This window comes from Miniopterus natalensis, chromosome 2, assembly GCF_054644295.1.
Source record: "Miniopterus natalensis isolate mMinNat1 chromosome 2, mMinNat1.hap1, whole genome shotgun sequence".
NCBI classification, from domain to species: Eukaryota; Metazoa; Chordata; class Mammalia; order Chiroptera; family Miniopteridae; genus Miniopterus; species Miniopterus natalensis.
In genome coordinates, this window is record NC_142082.1 from 99,285,551 (window position 1) to 99,308,292 (window position 22,742).

Sequence of the window (22,742 nt, forward strand, 5' to 3'; positions counted from 1 at the left end):
TCTGTAGCAGGGACCCAGGAGCCTCCTCCCCTTTCCTCTTTATTCCCACACTCCTGCTGACCACCTGAGAGGAGGAGTTATTTGCTGCAGTGTACCCTGGTGAACTATAAGGTGGGCTATTGGCTAGGGATGACCAAGGATAGGGAGCTCCCAAGATTAAAGAATTCTAGAAATAAAGATTTTCTAGTCATACCCTTTTTTTGTGTGGCAGCCCCAGATAATACCTGGTTGCTTCTTTTTCCACTGTGGTTGCTCTTTGCTTTGCCTTGCCTTACTTTGTGTGCCTACGAATGGGTGTGTGTGTGTGTGTGTATGTGAAAAATATTACTCAGATACAGAAACATAGATTAAACTACTCAGTTTAGCCCTGGCCAGGTGGCTCTGTTGGTTGGAGTGTCGTCCCACACACCAAAAGGTGGTGGTTTGATTATCAGTCAGGGCACATACCTAGGTTTCGGGTTTCCATCCCTGGTTGGGGCACATATGCGAGGCAACTGATCAATGTTTCTCTCTCTTTCTCTCCCTCTCTCTCTCTCCCCCCCCCCCCCATCCTTCCCTCTCCCCCTTCCTCTCTCTAAACATATCCTTGGGTGGGGATTAAAAAAAATTTCCGGATAAGTGTAATAATTGCAGGGAAACCTCTGTTCTTAGGAGATAAGTACTGAAGAATTTAAGATGAAGTGTTGTGATGCTTACAGCTAGCTCTCAATTCTAAAAGGGTGGGGAGGAGAGGAGAAGGGAGTGATAATGGCAGTATGTTAACAATTGGTGAATCTAGAGGAAAAGTAAATAGGTGTTCATTGAGTTTTTTACTTGTAGATTCAAAATTTTTCAAAATGAAAGTTGGGGAAAATTAAATTTTATTTTATATATCAAGAAATAGTAGAGAGCCAGATCCAACTAATTATGCATTATCTTAATTTGCTGATTAAGCAGATTTGCCACTAAAACTGATAGTAAGCATGATGGGGTTTTTAAAAATTGTGTGGTTTGTTTGAGTTTACTCAGTCCACATTTCAATCATACTGGAACAGCAAATGTCTGTGGGCTGGTTCTCCAAGTAAAACATACATTAATAAGCATTTTGTGCCAATTGCTGCTTTCCAGAAAAAGAAAATTGGATTTTTTAAAAACTGCTGACTAGAGTTGTAGAACTCTTTTCCTGTATCATATTAAAGAGGTGAGCAAAGTAATTTATAGGAGTTATACTCCATGCAGTCTAGTTTTATAAACTTAGGCCAAATGTTTTTTTTTTTTCTATTATTTTTTTTTAATGAAAGCATTTTTGGTGCTTGAATACTAATGTTTTTATTTTTCGTAAAAGGATCTCAGACCCATTGTTCTTATGGCAAGTGTCTTCACAATCTTTAAGGAAAATGCTGAGTTTCTTTCTAATTTTATTTATTTATTTTTTAAATATATCTTTATTGATTCAGAGAGAGGAAAAGAGAGGGAGAGAGAAATAGAAACATCAGTGATGAGAGAGTCATTGATTGGCTGCCTCCTGCACGCCCCCAACTGGGGATCGAGCCTGCAACCCGGGCATGTGCCCTGACCAGGAATTGAACCCCAATCGCCTGGATCCTAGGTTGATGCTCAACCGCTGAGCCACGCCTGGCCAGGCTCTTTCTAATTTTAGTTATTTCACCCAAGGCACATAGGAAGTTAGATGATCCCAGGAGTCATACAGTGAATTGGGAATACTAGTGGACTCACAGTTACTGACTCTCTTATATGTGATTTCTGATCAAAATGATATATAAAGAAAAATATCTAACAATAACAAAATATTTTCTAACAGCAAAAGGAAGAACCGAGCTTCTAAAGATCAATCTTCGTGAGGTTGAATTGGATCCTGATATTCAACTGGAGGATATAGCAGAGAAGATCGAGGGCTATTCTGGTGCTGATATAACTAATGTTTGCAGGTATTTTTTAAAAAATTATCTGCGACTTTGGAGATTAGTTATAGATTTGGCAGGAGGACTGATCTGAAAGTTAGTATAGTTATTAGCCCTTGACATGAAAGCAGCCACCCATTTCCTTGAAATGATCTCCCACTTGTCTTGTTTTTTTTCCTACATAACTTCATTGTTCATTGTTAGATGATTAATTACATAACAATATGGTCACCTTTTCTATCCTGTGATTTTTAAGAAATTGTTGTGTCTAACTTAATAGTGACTTTGACAACCTAATAATGACTTTGACAACCTAATAATAACTTTGACAATCTAAGGTTAATTTAGCCCTGAATTGGAGCCTTGCTGCATCTCCGTAAAATCGTATCACTTAGTTTTGGTTGGCATAATTTTATCATATGCAGATGAACAAAGTTGACCAGTTTAAGCTGTGAAAGATACATATATATTAAAATTTCCCTTTCAATTTAGTGATATAATTTTTAGACAATCTACATCACTCAATGAAGAGGATTTTTTCTTTTAGTTCTTACTTTCCTAATGATACTTAAATTGACATCAGTGGCCTTTCTTTAAAACCACATCTGTGTTTCTGACTTTTTCTACTAGTATTTTTCCTGTGTGCATCTAAGTTTAGTGGCACACAGTAAACTCACAATAGTTTCTATTATCACTATAGTAAAATATATAAGAATTTGAAGTTTTGGTTGGCTTGACATTCTAATAGCTTTTTCATGAGCACTAATTGTCTGTTTTTTTCAAAACCTTCATAGTGATTTACAAGTGATCAGAATGGAGCTAAACATACTATCTGGAGAAGTCAGCTTTGTTATCCTTTTAATGTTTGTTTGTTTTTTAATTTCAGAGAGAGGAAGGGAGAGGGAGAGAGAAATAGAAACATTAATGATGAGAGAGAATCATCTATCAGCTGCCTCATGCACTCCCCCTACTGGGGACTGAACCTACAACTCCAGCATGTACCCTGACCAGAAATGGAACTGTGACCTCCTGGTTCATGGGTTGATGCTCAACCACTGAGCCATACCAGCTGGGCAGATTTGTTATCCTTTTAGTGGCCTACAAATTATCCAAGAAGGGAATTCCACATCCACTATATGCAGATAAATTCATATTCTAGAGAGAGAGGTTCCTGGCTTTACCTCCTCTGATTAGATTGTAGACAAATTGGTATAAGATTTGAATTATCTTAATATTTAGCCATATGTTCATTTCCAAGTGTACAATTCAGTATTTCAAAATTCTGCTTCAGTTTTCTAAACTTCTTGCCTGTCTTTGAGGAGCAAGTAGGGAAAATAAAATTCAGTATTATCTGAGTACAACGTGGACTCCTAGGGTACATAACAATACATTTTATGTTTAAGTCCTTTGCATCCTGTTTTAACCTTTCCTGAACTTTCAGGATGTCTCTGAGATAGAAAATTCTATGCAGCATCATAAAATCATACAACATGATCTTTCGAATACTTCCATTTCACTTTGTTATTACTGAAAGTGTTTACAGCATTTGCAACACTAAGTATTCACTGACTTTGGCACATTTTTAGGGATGCATCCTTAATGGCAATGAGACGGCGCATCAATGGCTTAAGTCCAGAAGAGATCCGTGCACTTTCTAAGGAGGAGCTTCAGATGCCTGTTACCAAAGGAGACTTTGAGTTGGCTCTTAAGAAAATTGCCAAGTCTGTCTCTGCTGCAGACTTGGAGAAGTATGAAAAATGGATGGTAGAATTTGGATCCGCTTGAATTTCTGTCAGCTCTTCCATTTCTGGTATTTTTGTTTATAAAATGTGAAGACATTTCTGCATTTAAAAAAAATAGGTTTGGAACTTTTCATTGGAGAGATTTTCACTTAAAGGCAAACAATCTAAAACCAAGAGTATAAATGTAGTTGGAAAATAAGAAGCTTACATAGAGAGCCTCATGCATTATATTGCACCCCAAAACCAGGGTGTCAGGGCCGCAGAGGAAAGGGATCAGTGTGCTATTGTGGAGACTTGTTTACAAAAGATTTAGAAAGACCTCTGTTTCTCACTTGCATTTGTTGACCTACATATGTTGACTTTTAACATCAAAACTGAGTTTGTGTCATATTCATTATTTGTTGTTAGGAATGATAGTTTTGGATTAAATAATGAATTTGCTAGTTAAACCTCTGTGATTCAGCTATTTACTGTTAGAGTCTATCACATGGTTTAAATTTTAACCTTCCTTCTCCCACCATTTCTTCTACTAGCTACTTAGACATTTCTTCAGCTCTGGGCAAGAATATCTCATGCTTTTGGTTTTTGAGTCATTTTGCCAGGTTGTTTCTCTGGTCTTTAGTATTTTTGGCTGGCACTTCTCATATTTCATATTGGAAGGGTGGGGAGAATATTATGATATGATGCATTTCTTCATTCTAGACCTTTAAGTTTGTTTTCACTTTTCTTTCAATGTGGTCAAACAGAGAAGCCTGTTATTTTTTTCAGCTTCAAAACTGTTTGATTTTTGTTGAATTTTGCTTTTATATTCTGACTTTCATAATTTGACTTTTGTATTCATCTCTTGTGGCTAGTGCAAAACAAACAAAACAAAATTTATAGTTTTCCAGACAGCTTATTTAACAAAATAACATTGTGCATAATGAATGATGTTCATTTGAAAATTTTGAAATTGTTCTTTGTCAAGGTTGAGAACTTGTACACATGGTAAGAAGATTAGGATAGAAATCTGCCATGCTCATTCAGTTCAGCAGAAATTAGACAGAAGGAATCCAGAAAAAGTAGGTGACATATATCTAATCACAAGTAGAGTGAGTTTCCTGATGTTAAAAATTAAAATTACTTTTGTTTAAAATTGCATTTATCCTAGTTTGATTGGGCAGTCTATGGTTTGATGGTCAAGCTTTTAAAATTTGTATTTGATAATATCCTGAATTCCCAATTTTGAGGAGCACCTACTGGTTTAAAACTAAAAATAATACAACTCATTAGACACTTTAAAAAAAAAGCCTCTTAGTATCTTGAATTTTTTTTCCCCTACTAAGAACTATGTAATTTTCAGGTAATGTAAGTCTGACTCTAAACTCCAGTATTCATCTGATGCTGTAAGTTACCCCCTTTCCTCTGAGGCATAGATTATAAGAGTTAAAATCATAAATTTTTTAAGATTTTAAAATTGTGATTTTATTTTAATTGAATTTAATCTTAAAATTTGAGATGAGAGAAGTTTCCTTTTATTCATTTTTTTCTTTCTATTTTTTTTCTTTTTATTTATTTTAAGTCATTTTTATTTTTCAGTTACAGTTGACATGCAATATTATATTAGTTTCAGGTGTACACCACAGTGATTAGACTTTATATAACTTAGTGATCATCTTGATAAATCTTGTACACATCTGACACCATACATAGTAATTAGAATATTATTGATTATATTCCCTATGTTGTACAGGACTATTTTGTAACTACCAATCTGTATTTCTTAATCCCTTCACCTTTTCCACCCATCCCTCCAACCCCCCTCCCATCTGGCAACCATCAGTTTGTTCTCTGTACCTATGAGTATCTTTCTATTCTGCTTGTTTATTTTGTTTTTTAGATTTGATTGTTGATAGATATATATTTATTGCCATTTTATTGTTCATATTTTTGATCTTCTTCCTTCTTCTTTCTTTTCCTCCTCCTCCCCCTTCCCCCTCCCTCTCCCCACCCCCCCATTCCTTCCTCTTTTTCCCCTCTCCCTCCCCTCCCCCATCCTTTCTCCCTCCCTCTCTCCCTCCGTGTCCCTTTAACATTTCATGTAATAATGGTTTGGTGGTGGTGAACTTCTTTAGCTTTTTCTTGTCTGGGAAGCTCTTTATATGTCCTATTCTAAATGATACCTTTGTTGGGTGGAGTATTCTTGGTTGTAGATCCTTGGTTTTCATTACTTTGAATATTTCTTGCCACTTTCTTCTGGCCTGCAAAGTTTCTGTTGAGAAATCATCTTGACAGTCTTATGGGAGCTCCCTTGTAGTTAACTAAGTGATTTTCTCTTCTTTTAAGATTTTCCCTTTGTCTTTAACCTTTTGCATTTTAATTATGATGGGTTTTGTATGGGTCTCTTTGGGTTCATCTTGTTTGAGATTCTCTCTGCTTCCTGGACTTGTATGTCTATTTTCTTCACCAGGTTAGGGAAGCTTTATGTCATTAATTGGTTTTCAGTTTCTTGCTCTCTCTCTTGTTTTGCCTCACCATGATGTGAATGTTGGTACGCTTGAAGTTGTCCCAGAGGCTCCTTACACTGTCACATTTTTTTGGATTCTTTTATCTTTTTGCTGTTCTGACTGGGTGTTTCTTTGCTTCTTTATACTCCAAGTCACTGATTTGATTTTTGGCTTCATCTATTCTACTGTTAATTCCCTGTAAATTATTCTTTATTTCATCTACTCTTCCCCTAAGTTCATTGAGCATCCTTATAACCAGTGTTTTGAACTCTGCATGTAGTAGATTACTTGTCTCCATTTTGTTTAGTTCTTTTTCTGGAGTTCTGTTCTGTTCTTTCATTTGGGACATGTTTCTTTTGTTTTTAATTAAAGAAATAATCCCACTAAGATAATCTTGCAAACTATAGCCATCCAGTAACTTTTTTTTCCTACAGTCCTAGGGGCATTCATTAAAACATTATTGTTTTGATTGCTAGAACTTGTTTGTATACTTTAGTTGATTAGCTACTGCATTTTTCTAGATTTTGTGTTACTTGTCTTGGCATAGATTTCACTTTTAAAGAAATTCTTCATGGTAATTATGATTTAAAAAAAATTATTAGTTAAGCAGTATTTGGAAACTTATCTTCCCAGAAACTTATCTTTACCAGGTTAAGTGAGTCAGGTGTGCTTTGTTATTTTCTTTGTTTCTCATTTTGCTCCGTCAGTGGATGTGAATATCTTCAACTCCTTGAACCACTCTGGAGAGACCCCTCAGGTGTTCTCTCTGGCCTTGGCAATACATTGTGTGCATACCATCTTTATTGCCAGACAGTGTTGCCTTACCCAGAATGAGAGCATTGTTGTGTTTCATTTTTTCCTATGCTGCATTATCAAATTAGAAAGTTTTGATCCTTTAATTCATCTGAAAGCATGAGTATTTTGGGTTCTGGAGCACTACATTGTTAGGACTCAGTTTGTGCACTTCTGTCTTGCAGACACCTGATCAGATAGTTCCTGCATTCAGCAGACTTGCTTTGGGCGTGTACAAGAGCCCAGGTGGGGGCTCTGTGTTTACAGAGTTGAACCAGGCAGCGCAGATCCTTCTGAGTACTTCCCATAGCTACACAGTGTAGCTTTTGGCTCCAGCTAATGAAACTAATTCGGATCATAAATGGAGAGGCACAGTAATCTGGGTGTGCTTTGGAAAGATAATAGGTAAAAGGTTTTCTCTTTTTCTTTCTTTAAATCTGTTTTAAAGTTAGAACTGATACCCATTTATTAAAATAATATAACTTACAGATCTGGCTATTTTTATTAATCATTTTTGTCATTTTCTAAGCTACATGTTTATTATAAACATGTACACATGTAATTATGGTAGACATGTGAACATGTTATATGTTGTCTGTAAACATTTTACTCTCAAAATTTCTTTTTTTTAAATATATCTTTATTGATTTCAGAGAGAGGAAGGGAGAGGGTGAGAGAAAAAACATCAATGGTGAGAGAGTCATTGATCTCCTTCCTGCATGCCCCCGACTGGGGATCAAGCCTGCTACCTGGACATGTGCCCTGACCGGGAATCAAACCTCGATCTCCTGGATCCTAGGTCGATACTCAACCACTGAGTTATGCCAGCCAGGCATAATTTCTTATTTTTTAAAGGAATTATTATTGATGACATATACTAGACAAGTAGCTCTTTAATGGAGGCTGAAACCTTCTAGTAATGCAAGTAGACAATAGATAATGACATCACAGACTTTGTCTTCTGGTCAGTAGCAGCATAGGCATTGTAGAGTGACCAGACTCACCTGGGCTCTGACCTCAGTCTCTAGAAATACCAGGACAGCTTGGAAGACAATGCATATGTGGTCTAGCTGCATAATGAGGGGCTTCATCTGAATTTCCGAGATTGTAGTTTTTATGATGTAATATTTGACTGCCAAAAGTAGTTAGTTGGAGCGTCATTCTTTACACCAAAAATATTGCAGATTCAATACCTGGTCAAGGTGCATTCAGGAGGCAACCGATTGATGTTTCTTTCTCACATCAATGTTTCTCTCTCCGCCCCCATCTCTAAAAATCAATAATAATAATAAAAAAATCCATATCCTTGGGTGAGGATTTAAAGAAAAGAAATATGCTAAAATCACTAATTACTCAAAAAGTGAGCAGGCAAGTATCTGGTGAATCTACTATGAACGAACATACAGATACCTCAGGAAAAATGTGTGTACACAGCCCAATTGTACAATATAATTGTCACTTTGCTACATGTGGTCTGACTCTGTTGAATATGAAATTATTGATAGTCTTTAGGTTTGGAGCAGCTTGAGTTTGAATTCCTTCCTAGGAAGTTTCTATGTACACTGTTGAATTCATGGTGTGAGTCATAAAAAAGGAACCAGTTGACATGGTTATGCTTCACTTCCCCACCCTAACTTGAGATCAGTAAAGGACTTAGGCAGGTATTTCATGTGGTGCAGGCTCTGGCTCCTTCAGTATTGTCTTGATTATTGAATCTTTTTTGCATAATAGATTTCCACTCTTCCTTTGATCTTATTGATGATAAATACCTTAGGATATGACCTATATGATAGGCATAAAGCATTAAGGATATTTGCTGGCCTTTTCCAAGAAATGGCCATGTTAACTTGTATGAGGAAACAATAGTAATTAATTTTAATATTTTTGTATCTTTTGTTCCTTAACTTTTTCATTGTATAGTATTTTTTGCATACCACTTAATTTGTGATGCACATAATATTTATGTGAATCTCAGAATCTGTCACAATAGAAAAGAAGTAGGAATTACAGTTGGAGGAATGTTAGGAGATAAAAATAAACTCCAAATGTTTTGTTCTCATCTCCAATAATTATTTTTTCAGGAAAAACTAAAAACTCTGTTATAATGACTATGTTTACTTATTTATACTTTTAATTAGGTTTTTCATACATATTTACTTTTTAAGGACATTTACTTTTAATATTGTTTCTTTATGTGGGAACTATATTAATATTTTAAAAATGAAATTCCTAAGATAATATGTTTTTAAACATTCACAAATTAACAATAATTCTTTGAATTTTTATTAGGTTCCAGACAACTCTTTAGCTTAAACATTTCTAAATTTCCAGGTGACTCATTAATAAAACAGAAGAAATATTAAGGTAATGTCATAAAATTTATTCTTTTTATTTTACCTTTCTCATTTATTGATTGAACTTATTTTATATATGTGTATAAATAACCTGGATACTGCTTTGTCTTGAGCAGTGTATAGGTTTTGTACACTTGGAAATTTGGCACAACATGTAGGAAATTAATAGAGGTTTTCCTCCAGTAAAAGGGCTCTCATTTGATTTTATGTTTAAAACTATAAAATGCACTTTTGTTTTACAACCTCTGAAATGACTAAATATTGCCCTTTGGAAAACCTGAGTCTTTGCACATGTTATTTCCAGAGTCTACCTCAGTTAACCAGGCTTACTTAGTTTTAGGTGGGAAGGAATGGAAACTATTTAAATTCATTTCATCCTCCACACAGATTTGTGTGTTTAAGCGTTTCTTTGTTTCTCTTCTTTCCCTCCTCCTATTAACTTTTTTTTTTACCCTGAAATTTTTATTTAAAATATTTGTTTTTCTTTCTCTGGCAAAGCCACATATTCCAAATTAAGCTTCTGTGAAATGTTTGAATTATCCTTCCCATCTTTGTTACGGCCAGCCTCGTCACATCCCCTAGTTTCTCACAGCTTCATAAACAAGCTAACATGCAACATTAAGTCTAGGAACCTAACTTGTTTCCATTCTCTAAGAACCTAAGCACTTCTCGAACACACACATTCAGATGGTGGCGCAGCAGAGTCCCTTCAGTGCTCATGATATGGACTGTGTCCAGTGAGATCGCTTCACTACATGTTATGATGGTTTGTAAGTGTTTGAGATTTTTGTTTCAGTGTTTGTCTCCCAGTATTTTGAATTTAATTTAAAGAAAAAGTTGTTTCTAAATTGTATTTATTATATGTGATTTTCCTTACATTTTGTGCTGCTACTTTGCTAGTTTCATGAGCTTAGTTGTGTTTGTGCACAGATTGTAATTTGTTAATAAATTTTTAGAGTGTTGCTTGTTGGTGTTTTATTTGTGGTTCATATTTGATGTACAGTTACTGGCCCACTTAACTGGTCACCAGTGGGAGTAATAAATCCTGCCCTAGTAAACCATGACTCCCCAAATTTTAGTTTTTATAAAATCACATATTATAAATCTTATATTTTATATTTGCCACATATTATACACCTAATTTCAAGGTCGATGCAGGTAAGATGAATGGCTTTTCAACTATTCTGACTGGTCTAATAAATACACTTATGTTATTTGTGTAACACCATTGCAAAATGGATGTCCCATATGGTGAATTTTCCAGACGACTCTCCGATTTTATGAGTCCCCAAAACTGTTTTTTAAATTTGCAGACTTTATTTGTTTATTTTTGAGCAATTTTAGGTTTACAGAAAAATTAAACAGTGAAGAGAGTTCTTGTACACTTTTCCCCTCCACCCCTCCAGTCATCCCTCTAGTTTCCCCTTTTGTTATATCTTGCTTTGGTGTGGTACATTTCTACTACATATTGAATCCATATTGACACATGGTTATTACTAAAGTTCATAGTTTACATTAAGGTTCACTCTTTGTTGTCAAAGCTCAGTGGGCTTTAACAAAAGCATAGTGTCACATATCAACCATTATAGTGTCACATAGAACAGTTTCACTGCCTTAAAATCCTCTGTGCTTGCCCATTCATTTTCCCCCCTCCTCCTAACCTATGGCAACCACTGATCTTTTACTGTCTCTATAATTTGCCTTTTCCAGAATGTCATATAGTTGGAATCATATGGTAAATAGCCCTTTTAGATAGGCTTCTTTCACTTAGCAATATGCATTTTAGGTTTTTTCATTGCTTTTTGCAGCTTGATAGTCCATTCTTTTTACCATGGAAAATATTCCATCACAAGAGTGTGCTAGTTTGTTTATTTGTTCACCTACTAAAGGATATCTTGGTTGCTTTCAAGTTTTAGCAATCAGGAATAAAACTGCTACGAACATTCATGTGCAGGTTTTTGTGTGGACCTTCTCAATTTCAGTAATACTCAGTAGTGCAGTTGCTGGGATGTATGGTAAGAATGTGTAAAATTTTTAAGAAAATGCCAAACTGTCTCCCATAGTGGCTGTACCGTTTCCACTGCCAGCAGCAATGAGGGAGAGTTCCTGCTGCTCCACGTCCTCCCCAGCATTTGGTGCTCTTGGTGTTCTGGTTTTCCATTCTGATAGGTGTGCAGTGGCATCTCATTGCTGTTTTAATTTCCAGGTCTCTAATGAGCTAATGTTGAGCATATTTTCATATGCTTATCTATTTTTAATTTATTTTTATTGAAACCCTGAGAAAATGTATCACACTTTTCCCCTGACTTTGTAAAATAGACAGTTTGAACTTAACCTTTTCTTTCTGATTCAGAGTAACCCCCATGATATGCCACCCTCAGCAGCTAGTGGAGGGTAGCAGGGCTTTTCTGCGTGTCACTAAATGGTCTTTGAGTTTTGGTGTTTGCTTTTATATTTTTACTCTTCTTTATTGGGCTGTTCAACCTTTATATCTTTTCCAATTCCCTACCTCCAGTCTTTTTTAAAAAATGTTTTTATTGATTTCAGAGAGAGGAAGGGAGAGAGAGAGAGAGAGAGAGAGAGAAACATCAATGATGAAAGAGAGTCATTGATTGGCTGCCTCCTGCAGGCCCCCAACAGGGGAGAGAGCCCACAACCCTGGCATGTGCCCTGACTCTGAATTGAACCGTGACCTCCTGGTTCATGAGTCAGCGCTCAACCACACAAGCTGGGTTCCTACCTCCAGTCTTCATTGTGAAAATACTTGTTAGAATTATGAGTAAATTAGGAGTACAACTGTTTGGGGATGTGGAGTGCTTGGGAAGTTTATTGTTTGAGTTTTAGTGCTTTGTGTCATTTCTCTAGGCTTTCTGTGGCCTGTTAGCTTTATTTTTGGTTTCCCGAAGTGTTCCAGGTGGACCAAGTATGAAGTAGAGATTTATGCATAATTATGTTGTCATGTAGTTGTATAATATTTATTGCTTGAAGACACCTGACAATAATTTCATTGCCCTACCCTTTTTTTCTTGCTGTGACCATTAATGAAGACTTGATGACTTACAGGTATAAAGGAAAAGAATTACGTATAAAATTTATTAGGTACAAAAATAGGAAACATTTGTGGCTAGAGCTGTCCTACTCTCCAGTCCTTTCGCCTTTCTCCAATGCATATGGCCAGTGCTTCCTAGTAATGTGACATGGTCACTGGCTCATGTGGCAGAACATACTTGAGTGTTGAGTATTTGCCCAGAGAATCCAGGTATTTAGTTGGAAATTATGAGATAAGAGATTTGCCTGGCCAGCAGCAGCTGCTGCCTTTCAAATGGACAGTCAAAGGCTGGGTGGACTCACGTCTCAGCTGGCTAATTCAATCAGCGCAGGCTCAGATGCTGGAGGCTGGTGCCAATGGCTTTCCTTCCTCCCGACTATCAACAGTCAGCTGCATCTGGACAGACGAGGGGATTCACCTGGGATCTCCCAGCTTCTTGTTCGCAGCCATAGCACCTGTGATACCAGAACAGGCAGGAAAGGGCATCAAGGGAGAGGAACAGACGTGTTCAGTCCCTGCTTCTTATGTTTATGATCAGAAAAGGGTTATAGCCAACTCTTCCCTAATTTTAATTTTTCTAAGATCTTCTCAGGACCTTTCATGTAAGTTTTGAGAGCTTCAGGGTATTGAGACCTGAAATTGGGAGCAAATGACTTGGTTCAGGCCCCTCATCTTGTAGGTGAAGGAACTGAACCCAGGTAGATTTTAAGGTGTGTGTTTAAGATCACATTCTGAACTGGGAAACAGGACTTAAATCTATTTCTGATCTTGAAGAATGCTACAGATAAGGTGTAAGGAAAGCGAGCCAGGGGGCAAAATGCTTATTATGGAACTTTAAGCCTTTGAAGCATAATTTAGACTACCCAAGTTGATGATAGTTAGGGATAAGAAGTAATAAGATAAATTGACACATAGTGTTTGAACTAACATTTATAATGATTGCTGTGTGCTAGAGACTTTATTTTGTTTTATTAAATTCATATGTTAGCTCTAAGATGTATTTACTGTTGTTCTCTTTTTGCAGAAGAGAAAACTGAGACTTAGAGAGTGACTTGCTCTAGTCATTTTACTCTTAAGACGTGGAAGAAGGAATGGAACCTAGGTCAGTTTTGTTCCCGAGCCTCTTCCTTTGCATATTCCAAGATTACTTTCAACAATGTTAAGTGCAAAAGTACTCAGTTCTTGAAATATGTTATATTCACTCATTTTTCTGAGGTTATTAATCACTCTTTACCTTCCCTTTCCTGAAATGCCTTTTTACCAGGAATCTTTTAGCAGATGACTATGATATATTCGGTTACAGTATTTATGGTCATAATGATAGGGAAAAAATAGTATTTCTTGTATTCTGGGATTAAAGTGAAGTTGGGGGTATTGCTGCCATTTGCTGTGTTTGAGTGTAAATACACACTTATTTCCAGGGCAGGCTTTATGGAATGAGCCAGTCATTCTGAGAGTTTCCACCACCAACTTAAGTGACATAGAGCTCTAACAGTTATTTTTATTAGTAAGATTCTCTATAGTCTCTGTCCACTGGTGACAGGTCCAGAGCTATGTGTATAGTCATCATCAATTACCAGGAGAGTAGCCCCAGTATTCTTGGCCCTGGGTTTGATGTCTGTATTTGAAGCACTACCCCAGAGTGGAGTATAGTTTACAATGTCAAAATGCTTTCAATTAGCACCTTCTTTAAACAAATAACTAAATTTGGGATGACTCCTGTATTCTATAACTTAAATCCTAAACTATAGTGTTAGTGATTATTATGAAATTAGAGATGGGTGAATCAGGCTTCACTTGGGATTTGCAAACGATTTTAAGCTATTTTTCAAACATTTTGAAATATATTTAGTAACATCTTTCAAACATACTTTATACCAAGCATATTTTCTCTAATTTTTAAACCCTTGTGTATTTTAAGGAGAACTTAATCCATATGTTCCTGATTCATTTGCACAAAACTTATCAAAGTTATTTTTTAAGAACAGTTTGGTTTCCAAAAAGCCGTAGGAACCCTTCTCATGAATTCTGCCAGCCTTTAAAAGCCTTTTTCCCAATCAAAACTTTTCCCCCCAAAGATAAATGTGAATAAAATGTTTTAGTTCAGTTTACAATGCAGAGCCCATATTTCAAAAGCTAATCTATTTTTGAATGTACTATAATAAATTATTCTCCATTTACTGTAAGAACTAGCTTCATTTGTTTTTCTTCAAGGCTAAGAGCTTGTAATAAGTGTGCTCTCTTGAAAACAGTGCACTGACATGTAATACTGTCCTCCCACATTCATAGCACAGGTGACAAATGTGGGTTGATCAAACATATTAAACTAAATTACTTATTGAGGATCTGTCATGTATGTGAAATATATTTACATATTTTTGTACACATTCAGATATAGATGTATACACTCATAAAAATGTTTAAATTCTTATAGGTTATCTTTGTTGTTTTTACCTCTACTTATTAATTCTAACGATATTACTGTATTCTGGATTTAATTAATTTATTGTGAAATGGCTATAATTGTTCTCATCTCTCTTCAGAAATGTTTTTCACCTGAGATTTAGTTTAGTAGGTTTCTGTTGGTTAGCAGTAGGTTTTGAGAACAGCTTTTTAAAATTTTAATTGAACAGGTTGATTGTATGAAATCTCCTTAGAAAAAGTAAGGTCATTTCAATGAAGGTAAAAGGAAATATGCTGACAACTAATTGGACAGAGTGTCACACACCACAGAGACTCTGGAAAGGATTTGCAGGAGCATAACAACAAAAGAATGGAGTTTGCTCAGGGCAGCTAGAAACTGCATTCAGAAATATTCACATTAGAAGGACATGAATATTTTTCTTGGATTCTCATTAGGGAATTGTGTGAAATACGTATTTGCTAATCACAAGAAATAACCTGTTCAGTTCCTATTCTTGATGGAAACAATCATTTTTTCCCTTCAATTTTCGTGTGGGGTTATTAAGCAATGAAAACATCTTTTCTGTACTTTTCAAGGTATACCAATTTTTATAGATTTTGTCAGTGCTATAAACTCAATATTTTAGAAAGAGCTTTTATGATAGATGAATTCCTTTTTCTTTTTTTAAAAAAAATATATCTTTATTGATTTCAGAGAGAGGAAAGGCGAGGGAAAGAGAGAGATAGAAACATCAATGATGAGAAAGTCATTGATCGAGCCCGCAACCCGGGCATGTGCCCTGACCAGGAATCGAACCCCGATTGCCTGGATCCTAGGTCGACGCTCAACCGCTGAGCCATGCCCGGCCCAGGCATGAATTCCTTTTAAAAATTAACAGCTAGCAGCTCTTTCTCCTGGGAACACACCAGCGCCTTTCCCCTCTCTTGCTTCCCCTCAGGTGTGTTACTTTTACCTTCTGTCCCCTAAGCTCTAAGGGCCCTTCTTTTGCCTCTGTAACTTGTTTCCTGAGCCCATTTATTCTATAGTTCACTTCTTCTATCTCTGTGACTTTCTCAGTAAACTTTCTCTTATAGTTTGAGTCTTGGCTCTGAATTCTTTCTTAGCCAGAACTCAAGTATGAAGGTTGCTAAACAGAGGTCTAGTCTGACCCCACCTGCCTAACACCTGGGGCCGTTCTTGCTGCCACCAACAGTTCCATTTTATGAAGGATGATAAATCATCAGAAAGTATAGATTAACTGATTTCTGATAACATATATTTTTGTAATCATGGTCTTCAAATTCTAATGATGTTGAATTTGAGGTGATTATAAAATTTATACCATAAATATTAGAATATTGGAAGTATTGCCATAAATATTGTGGAGAAATCAAGGTCATGTAGTCATAAACTCTGTGCACATTTTTTTCCTCACCAATTATCTTCTAAATGGAAAAATATTTACCGAATGATAAATACAGAAGAAAACTATGAATCGTATTAAAACAATTTTTAGCATTTTTTTTTTAACCAGGATGAACATTTCAATAATAAATGTATCAGGGTTAAATTGAGCAAAGCCCCTGAACAAGAGCAAAGCATTCTAATAAGTGACAGTGTCACTTAGTATGTGCCTGTGACAGTAGATGACTGTAACAAACTGGATTAAGCATTTGAAATTTGTTTCTACTTCGGAAATACCTACTTTTCAAGTGTATTTTATGAAGTAAGAGTTCCAGAACTAACAGATTTAGTTAATACATTTTAAAATATATATTTTCAGAGCACTTTATACTTTGACTATGTGACCACAGACCTAAAAAAATTATGTAAACAAAAATAATGCAGCACTTCTTAGAAAAAATAAAAATAAAAATTAGCAGCTAAATTTTTTAAATTTAAACCAAATAGAAAAACCTCTTCCATGAGGGAGACTTTTAACCTTTTACTTTGTATTTTTCCATATAATAATTACTTTACAAAGGAAATATGCTCACAAAATTATGTAAGATCATTTTAAAAAAGTAGTATATGCTCACAAAATTATGTAAGGTCATTTTAAAAAAGTAGTATTTATAGAAATCAAATCAATGCCTCCTCTTAACATCTGTCTCCCAAAAGCCCTTGGCCTAAAAGTCCATCATGGCTCTCGACTTCATGTCTCTCCACTTATAGGGCAGGACTGCGTTGGTTGTACTGCAGCTTGGGACAGTGCTCCACAGACTTCTGTAATGGTGCCACTCCATCATGTTTGTGAGTTTTACACTGTTACTATATTGATAGTTTACAGAATATTTGTAATTTACAGTCGTATTTGTATGTCATTTATAAAAATATTCACAAAATTAGAAAATGTAAAGACTGGTAATGTGAAAACACTGAAAAATTTCATTGGTACGAAATGCCCTCAAAAAAGTATGCATCCTATTTGTTTTGAGATTAAATATGCTTTCAAACTTTGGGCTAAGGGATGGCGGTTTAGCTTAGTTTTAATGACTGTTGTAGGTGAAAAAGTTATTTTATAAAGGTATGTAGATCCAAGTAGAAGAAAGAAATCACTGGTGCAATTATAATTCATTTTTAATCATTCTCACTAATTCTATAGAAGTTTTCATTTAACTTTGTTAAATTTGCATCTTCCCTGATGTCAATTCTTGCAGATTAATTGGAAGGTGCATTTTATATGAATAGTTTCAAAACCAACTGGACCTCTTCATTTAGAAAATTTTAAACACATAGAAAAATGGTTTCGAGTTTAAGTTGCACATATTGGACTTTTTAATGAGACTCATTTTGCGCAACAAAATGAGGGGAAAATGGGAATGAACCCTCAGGTCAGGGACAGAGCCTTCCCTCCTCCTGCCTCCCTGAGTTTCATATGCCCCGAGCTCCAATTCTCAGTCCTTCCTGGTTGGTCCCTGTTTCTGTTGAGTCTGGATGTGCTAGTCTTGAATCACATAGGACTAGTTTAATTCCTCTTGTGAGTTTTCATTTCTCCTCAGTCTTAAAATCCCGACTTTAGATATGATAGGAATATGTCGCTGTTCTTTTCTTCCTCCTCAGTTTTCAGTGATTCCTGTACCAGTGTCCACAACAATCTCTCCAGCTTATCAGAACATCCCCTGGGGAGGACCAGGTCGTGTCGTTCTCCTGGCATTGGGTGGGACCTTCAGACAGCTGTCAGCCACCTAAGGTGGTACTGCTGCTTGCTGGCATCTCCGTGTTCATGGAGAAGTAAAGTCCTTCAGTTAGATGAGTGGAACTCTTAAGGGAGGAACAAGAGTGGGACAGAGACCCTCAGTTATTAACAGGTGTGAGCGTCAGCTTGGAAGGGGGATATTGTGTGACTGACTGGAGAGGATGGACATGAACCAGTGTTTGGTCTTATTTGGACTGTGTGTACTCTGGTCAAAGCATAATTCCTGCTCTTTTTTTCCTTTTTTTAAAAAATATATCTTTATTGATTTCAGAGAGAGGAAAGGAGAGGGAGAGATAGAGAGATAGAAACATCAACTATGAGAGAGTCGTCATTGATCAGCTGCCTCCTGCATGCCCCCGTCTGGGGATTGAGCCCGCAACCCGGGCATGTGCCCTGACTGGGAATCGAACCCCGATCGCCTGGATCCTAGGTCGACGCTCAACCACTGAGCCACGCCCTGCCAGGCCATTCCTGCTCTTTGGCTTGAGATCTGTAGCTATTTAAATAAGTGATCTGTTTATTGTGTCATAAGAGGTGTTATGGTTTTGTGAGAACTTCTGCTCCATAGTCAGAAACCTGGATTCTAGCTCCAGCTCCACCACGTCCAAACTGGGTGACTTTGGCTGTTACTTACCCTTTCTATGCCTCTGTTATCTCACCTTAAAATGGACAGGCAAATAAATAATAGTATCTTCCTTATAGAACTCTTGGGAAGATGAAATGAGATACTGAGTTGAAAGCGCTCATCACTTTCTGGTTCCACAATAATGCTCAGTAAGTGGTAGCTGCAATGGATGCTTGAGCTGGTACCTAATGGGCTTTCCCACAGCCAGGTTGAACACTCAAGAGTGTTGCCAGTCTTTGAACTGTGGATAGCTTGAAATGGGCCATGATGAGAGTATATACACCTGGACTCAGAGCACACTACACATCAAGGCTTCCTCCTTTACCCAGACACCTTGGAAAGCCAGTTACCAACTCATTGCAGGTTAGGTATTTCAACCTTGTGTGGGTTTTCCCCTTTCTTTCTGCAAATAAAGCAGCTCTGGATGCCTACCCCGGCTCCTTGTCAGTCCCTCTGGAATTAGATGCAGTGATGGGTAATATTTCTAACCCTTGCCAGGCATATGAATAGGGTCAGTTTGATTTGCAGTGATCCATTCTTGACTCTAGGGGTTTTGGACCTCCCAAATTAGGGACCACTCTTTTATTGCAATGTGACAAATCTTAGGACCCCAGAAATAGATCAAAGTGTCTGTACACTTTAGTCCATGACAGATACAGTCTGAGCTATATGTAGGCAGTACCCACACAGCTTTCAGCCTTTGCCAAAGGGGAGGTTCTTCAATCACCCAGAAGGTCTGATTCTCAGAACTGGCATGACTCTCCTGGCGGGCATGGCAGAGACGTGCGCACAGTGTTCTGCCCAGTGCCAGTGAGGGCTGTGTGGTGTTGTTCAGCCCAGGTAGGAGCGGCAGGAGGAGGAGGGCCTATGTTCTCACTTCTTTTAGTACCTTCCCTGAACCAAAAACATGGAGCTTGGTGGTAGCCTGCAGTTGGAACGTTCTTGCCTTATTTGGCACCCTAAGGATCAAATGTCTCCCTATTTACAATAGAAACAAGAAAGCAGCATAATTTCTCAAAAACTAGGCACTTTAAATAGGGAATTTACAAACCGCACACTGTCTTTCCTCATTGCAGAAACGTGTACATCTAGAGAGGGTCACGCAGCTTTGTGTACCTTCATTCAGAAGCACAGACCAGGGTTATATTTGTCAGTCCCATTTACTTTTCACAAGAAAGAGAAAGCTGTGCATGGTATCAGGGTCTCCGGTTCCACAGAGGAGAGGCCCCAGGGTTTTCTGTGTAATCCATGGCGTGTTGTGCAGGACGGGGTCTGGAAGGGCTAACCAGGACTCATTTTTCCATCTATTCTAATTTGAATCTTACACAAATATTCGTTAATGTGGATCTCTCATTTAGACCTTTGTAAAATCAGTTTAACGTATTGACTGCTCAGCAGATTCTAGGCCTAGCCCCTGCCTTGAGACCTCATCCTGGTAGAGAGAGCCCTGAAACAGGCCACTGTAGGTTTACAGTTGTGAGTGTGTGAAACACAGAGTTTATTCTTGTCTTATTATTTATTTATTGTTGTATCATTTTCCATATGGACAGCTGTAAACCTACTTTTGCCAGGGCCTGTATGTGAATTGGTAGCAGTGGGTGTGTAGCTGAGAAGTGGGGTGGAGGAGGGAAGGACAAAGAGGACTTCACAGAAGAGGTGGTGTCAGCTGTGCTCTGAGCCTGAAGAGGCGCTCACCAGGTGGCGAGAGAGGGAATGCTGGTTCAGGCAGAGGCAGCAGTCACCACCATCCGGGTGACTTGGATTCGAGCTGTGGTTGCCTCTTATTGGAATGAGTTCTCTTACAGCTGTTTCCTCACCAGATCGCGAGCCCGCGAGGGCAGAGAGCACCCTCATCATTGCCTCCTCCACAGGGCTTTGCATTCATACTGTAGGTGCCCACAGACCAGCAGGCAGTAAGACTGAATCACACTGGTCTCATTTCTTCTTTGTGACCCTTTAAGCGAAGCTGTTCTGAAGAACACTAACGTGAGGACGCAGATCCGCTGCTGGATGATGGCCACACTTGCGTTTGAAATCAGCTTCGAAGCAGAAAGCCCAGAGCAAAATTGGATGTCTGGTCTGTGGCCGTGGTCTAAATAAATGCAAAACCTCACTTCCTTTTCCTTTTTCATACCTTAAAGTTACCTCATTGTGATGACTGGTTATTGAGCTGTGGATAAGCTGCTTTGCTTGCTTTCTCAGGAGGGATGTGGCTACCAGACTCAATGGCTCGCTCCCCTCAGTTGTGTCATTTCCACACACTGGCTGGTGGTGTGGCTCTGCCCCCATAGTGTCTCCTCAGTGCGTGAACCCCTCCATCTTCCAGGTCCTCCTGCGGTCCGTTAGCCCTCCTACAAGTGTCTATAGGATTGCGTTTTTCCTCCTATGAACAAGCCTACTTCATAAATCAAAGGCGCTTCTTCATTTGCAGTTGAATATTAACTTCACATTTCAGATTGAAATTCATACAGCCTATTTCGCATTACACTTTATAGTAATTTCCTTTGGCTATTGCCCTCAGGCTATAGAAAGATGAAAAAATAGATCTGAGCTCTTTATTTTCACTATGTTCACAGACTGTAAATCTAATCTCTGATTTTTTTCTCTTAAAGTGGCATATACATACATCACTCTGAACAAAGACTGATAAGTAGGGACAGGTTTGCCTTATAACCATGTTCATCCTACCTAAATTATCCTGTCAGTTCCCTTGGAAAATTCATCTGTTTTTCTGCCCTAATTTTCTGCATCAAGTTGATATGTGCCATCTAATGGTGAGGGAAATTGTGTCCAGATTAGGTAACGCTTTAAGACGGATCTATTTCAGAGCTGGAGGGAACCTTATAGATCACGTAATCCAGTATTTCTCATCTTGAGCTAGAGAATCCATGTGTTCTATGAGGAATTTTTTTTTAATCCTCACCTGAGGATATTTTTTGCATTGCTTTTCAGAGAGAGTGGGAGGGGGGAAGAAAGAGAGAGAGGAGACAGAGAAACATTGACGTGAGAGAGACACATCGATTGGTTGCCTCCCGCACATGCCCTGACCGGGGCCAGCGATCCAGCCTGCAACGAGGTACATGCCCTTTTCCAGAATCAAGCCTGGAATCCTTCAGTCCGAGGGCCTACACTCCAACCACTGAGCAAAACCTGCTAGGGCTCTATGAGGAATTTTTAAATACTGTGTTTTCATTTAGATGAACATTCACATATATATATGTACATGTGTATATATATGCACAGTCTGGGCTGGAGGATGACCTCTCTGAATGGAGAACTGTGAGATTTCATAGATCACGTGACTTGACTCCAGGAATCGGATCAAAGTTTCCTGCAGACCCAAAGGATTCAGCAGGCAGGGTGCAGCCTGGGGCCTCTGGATGACAAGTCCAGGTCCCTCTTCACCACCTTGAACTCCATTGAGCTATATGGTGTATTGAGGACATGACCATACTGGCAGTGTCATATCAGCTCCAAATTCCTGTGGGAGGCAGCTGGTTCCACGTATTTGAATAGTTGTGTATTTCTGTTCTTTTCGGTACTGTCTGAATTACAAGGCTGCTGCCACTGGGAGCTTTCACTCTAAGAGCACACAATAGCCAAGCCATCCTTGTCATTCTTTGAGTGTTTATCATATGGAGAGTGGTGGATTAGTCACCTTTCTCTAGGTAAGACTGGGATAATGAAATAACCCCAGCATTTCAGTGCCTTGCAATAATAGCAAAGGTGTATCTGTTGTGTACATGTGCTTTGGCTGTGATTCTACTCCCTGCACTGTATCATTTTGAGATTCCTGTTACCTTCATTAGCCTCTGTTCTCATGGCATAGGGAAAGGAGCAAGAGGCCCTTAAAATGCCTCTTCAGATGTCTCATACATCATTTCTGTTGTATTCTATTGGCCAAAAGAAGTCATATAGCCAAACCCATTGTCAGTAGAACTGGGAAATATTCTTCCTCTGCAAGATGTCACATGGCAGTGGGTAGAAATGTAGAATCCTCTCCCAGGGAGGGGGTTCAGTAATATTGGGAACAGTAATATACTACCACAGTAGCCTCCACCCATGCAACTGTGTATCTCACACGCACTCATCACTCTGGCTGACTGGGTTTGGCTTTCTGTTTTTAATTTTCATTTTTTCTTATTTATAAGTTTTAGAATTGGAAGGCTGGAAAGCTTTAGGGCTGGGCA

The 22,742-nt window shown here is 37.9% G+C and overlaps 1 protein-coding gene and 1 long non-coding RNA gene across 3 annotated transcripts in view; both read left to right on the forward strand.

Moving 5' to 3' along the window:
* Positions 1-6,507, forward strand: part of KATNAL1 (katanin catalytic subunit A1 like 1) — a 75,893-nt gene extending 69,386 nt beyond the window's left edge. Inside the window, exons 10-11 of the mRNA XM_016213565.2 lie at positions 1,802-1,928; positions 3,488-6,507. Coding sequence (XP_016069051.1) covers positions 1,802-1,928; positions 3,488-3,686 — 326 coding nt within the window. The 3' untranslated portion in view covers positions 3,687-6,507. The remainder of the gene's footprint in view (positions 1-1,801; positions 1,929-3,487) is intronic.
* A 6,362-nt stretch (positions 6,508-12,869) lies between these two features.
* LOC107537541 (uncharacterized) overlaps positions 12,870-22,742 on the forward strand; it is a 54,198-nt gene continuing 44,325 nt past the window's right edge. For both annotated transcript variants that reach the window (XR_001603236.2, XR_001603237.2), the window contains exons 1-2: positions 12,870-13,426; positions 16,904-16,981. This is a non-coding gene — a long non-coding RNA (uncharacterized LOC107537541). The remainder of the gene's footprint in view (positions 13,427-16,903; positions 16,982-22,742) is intronic.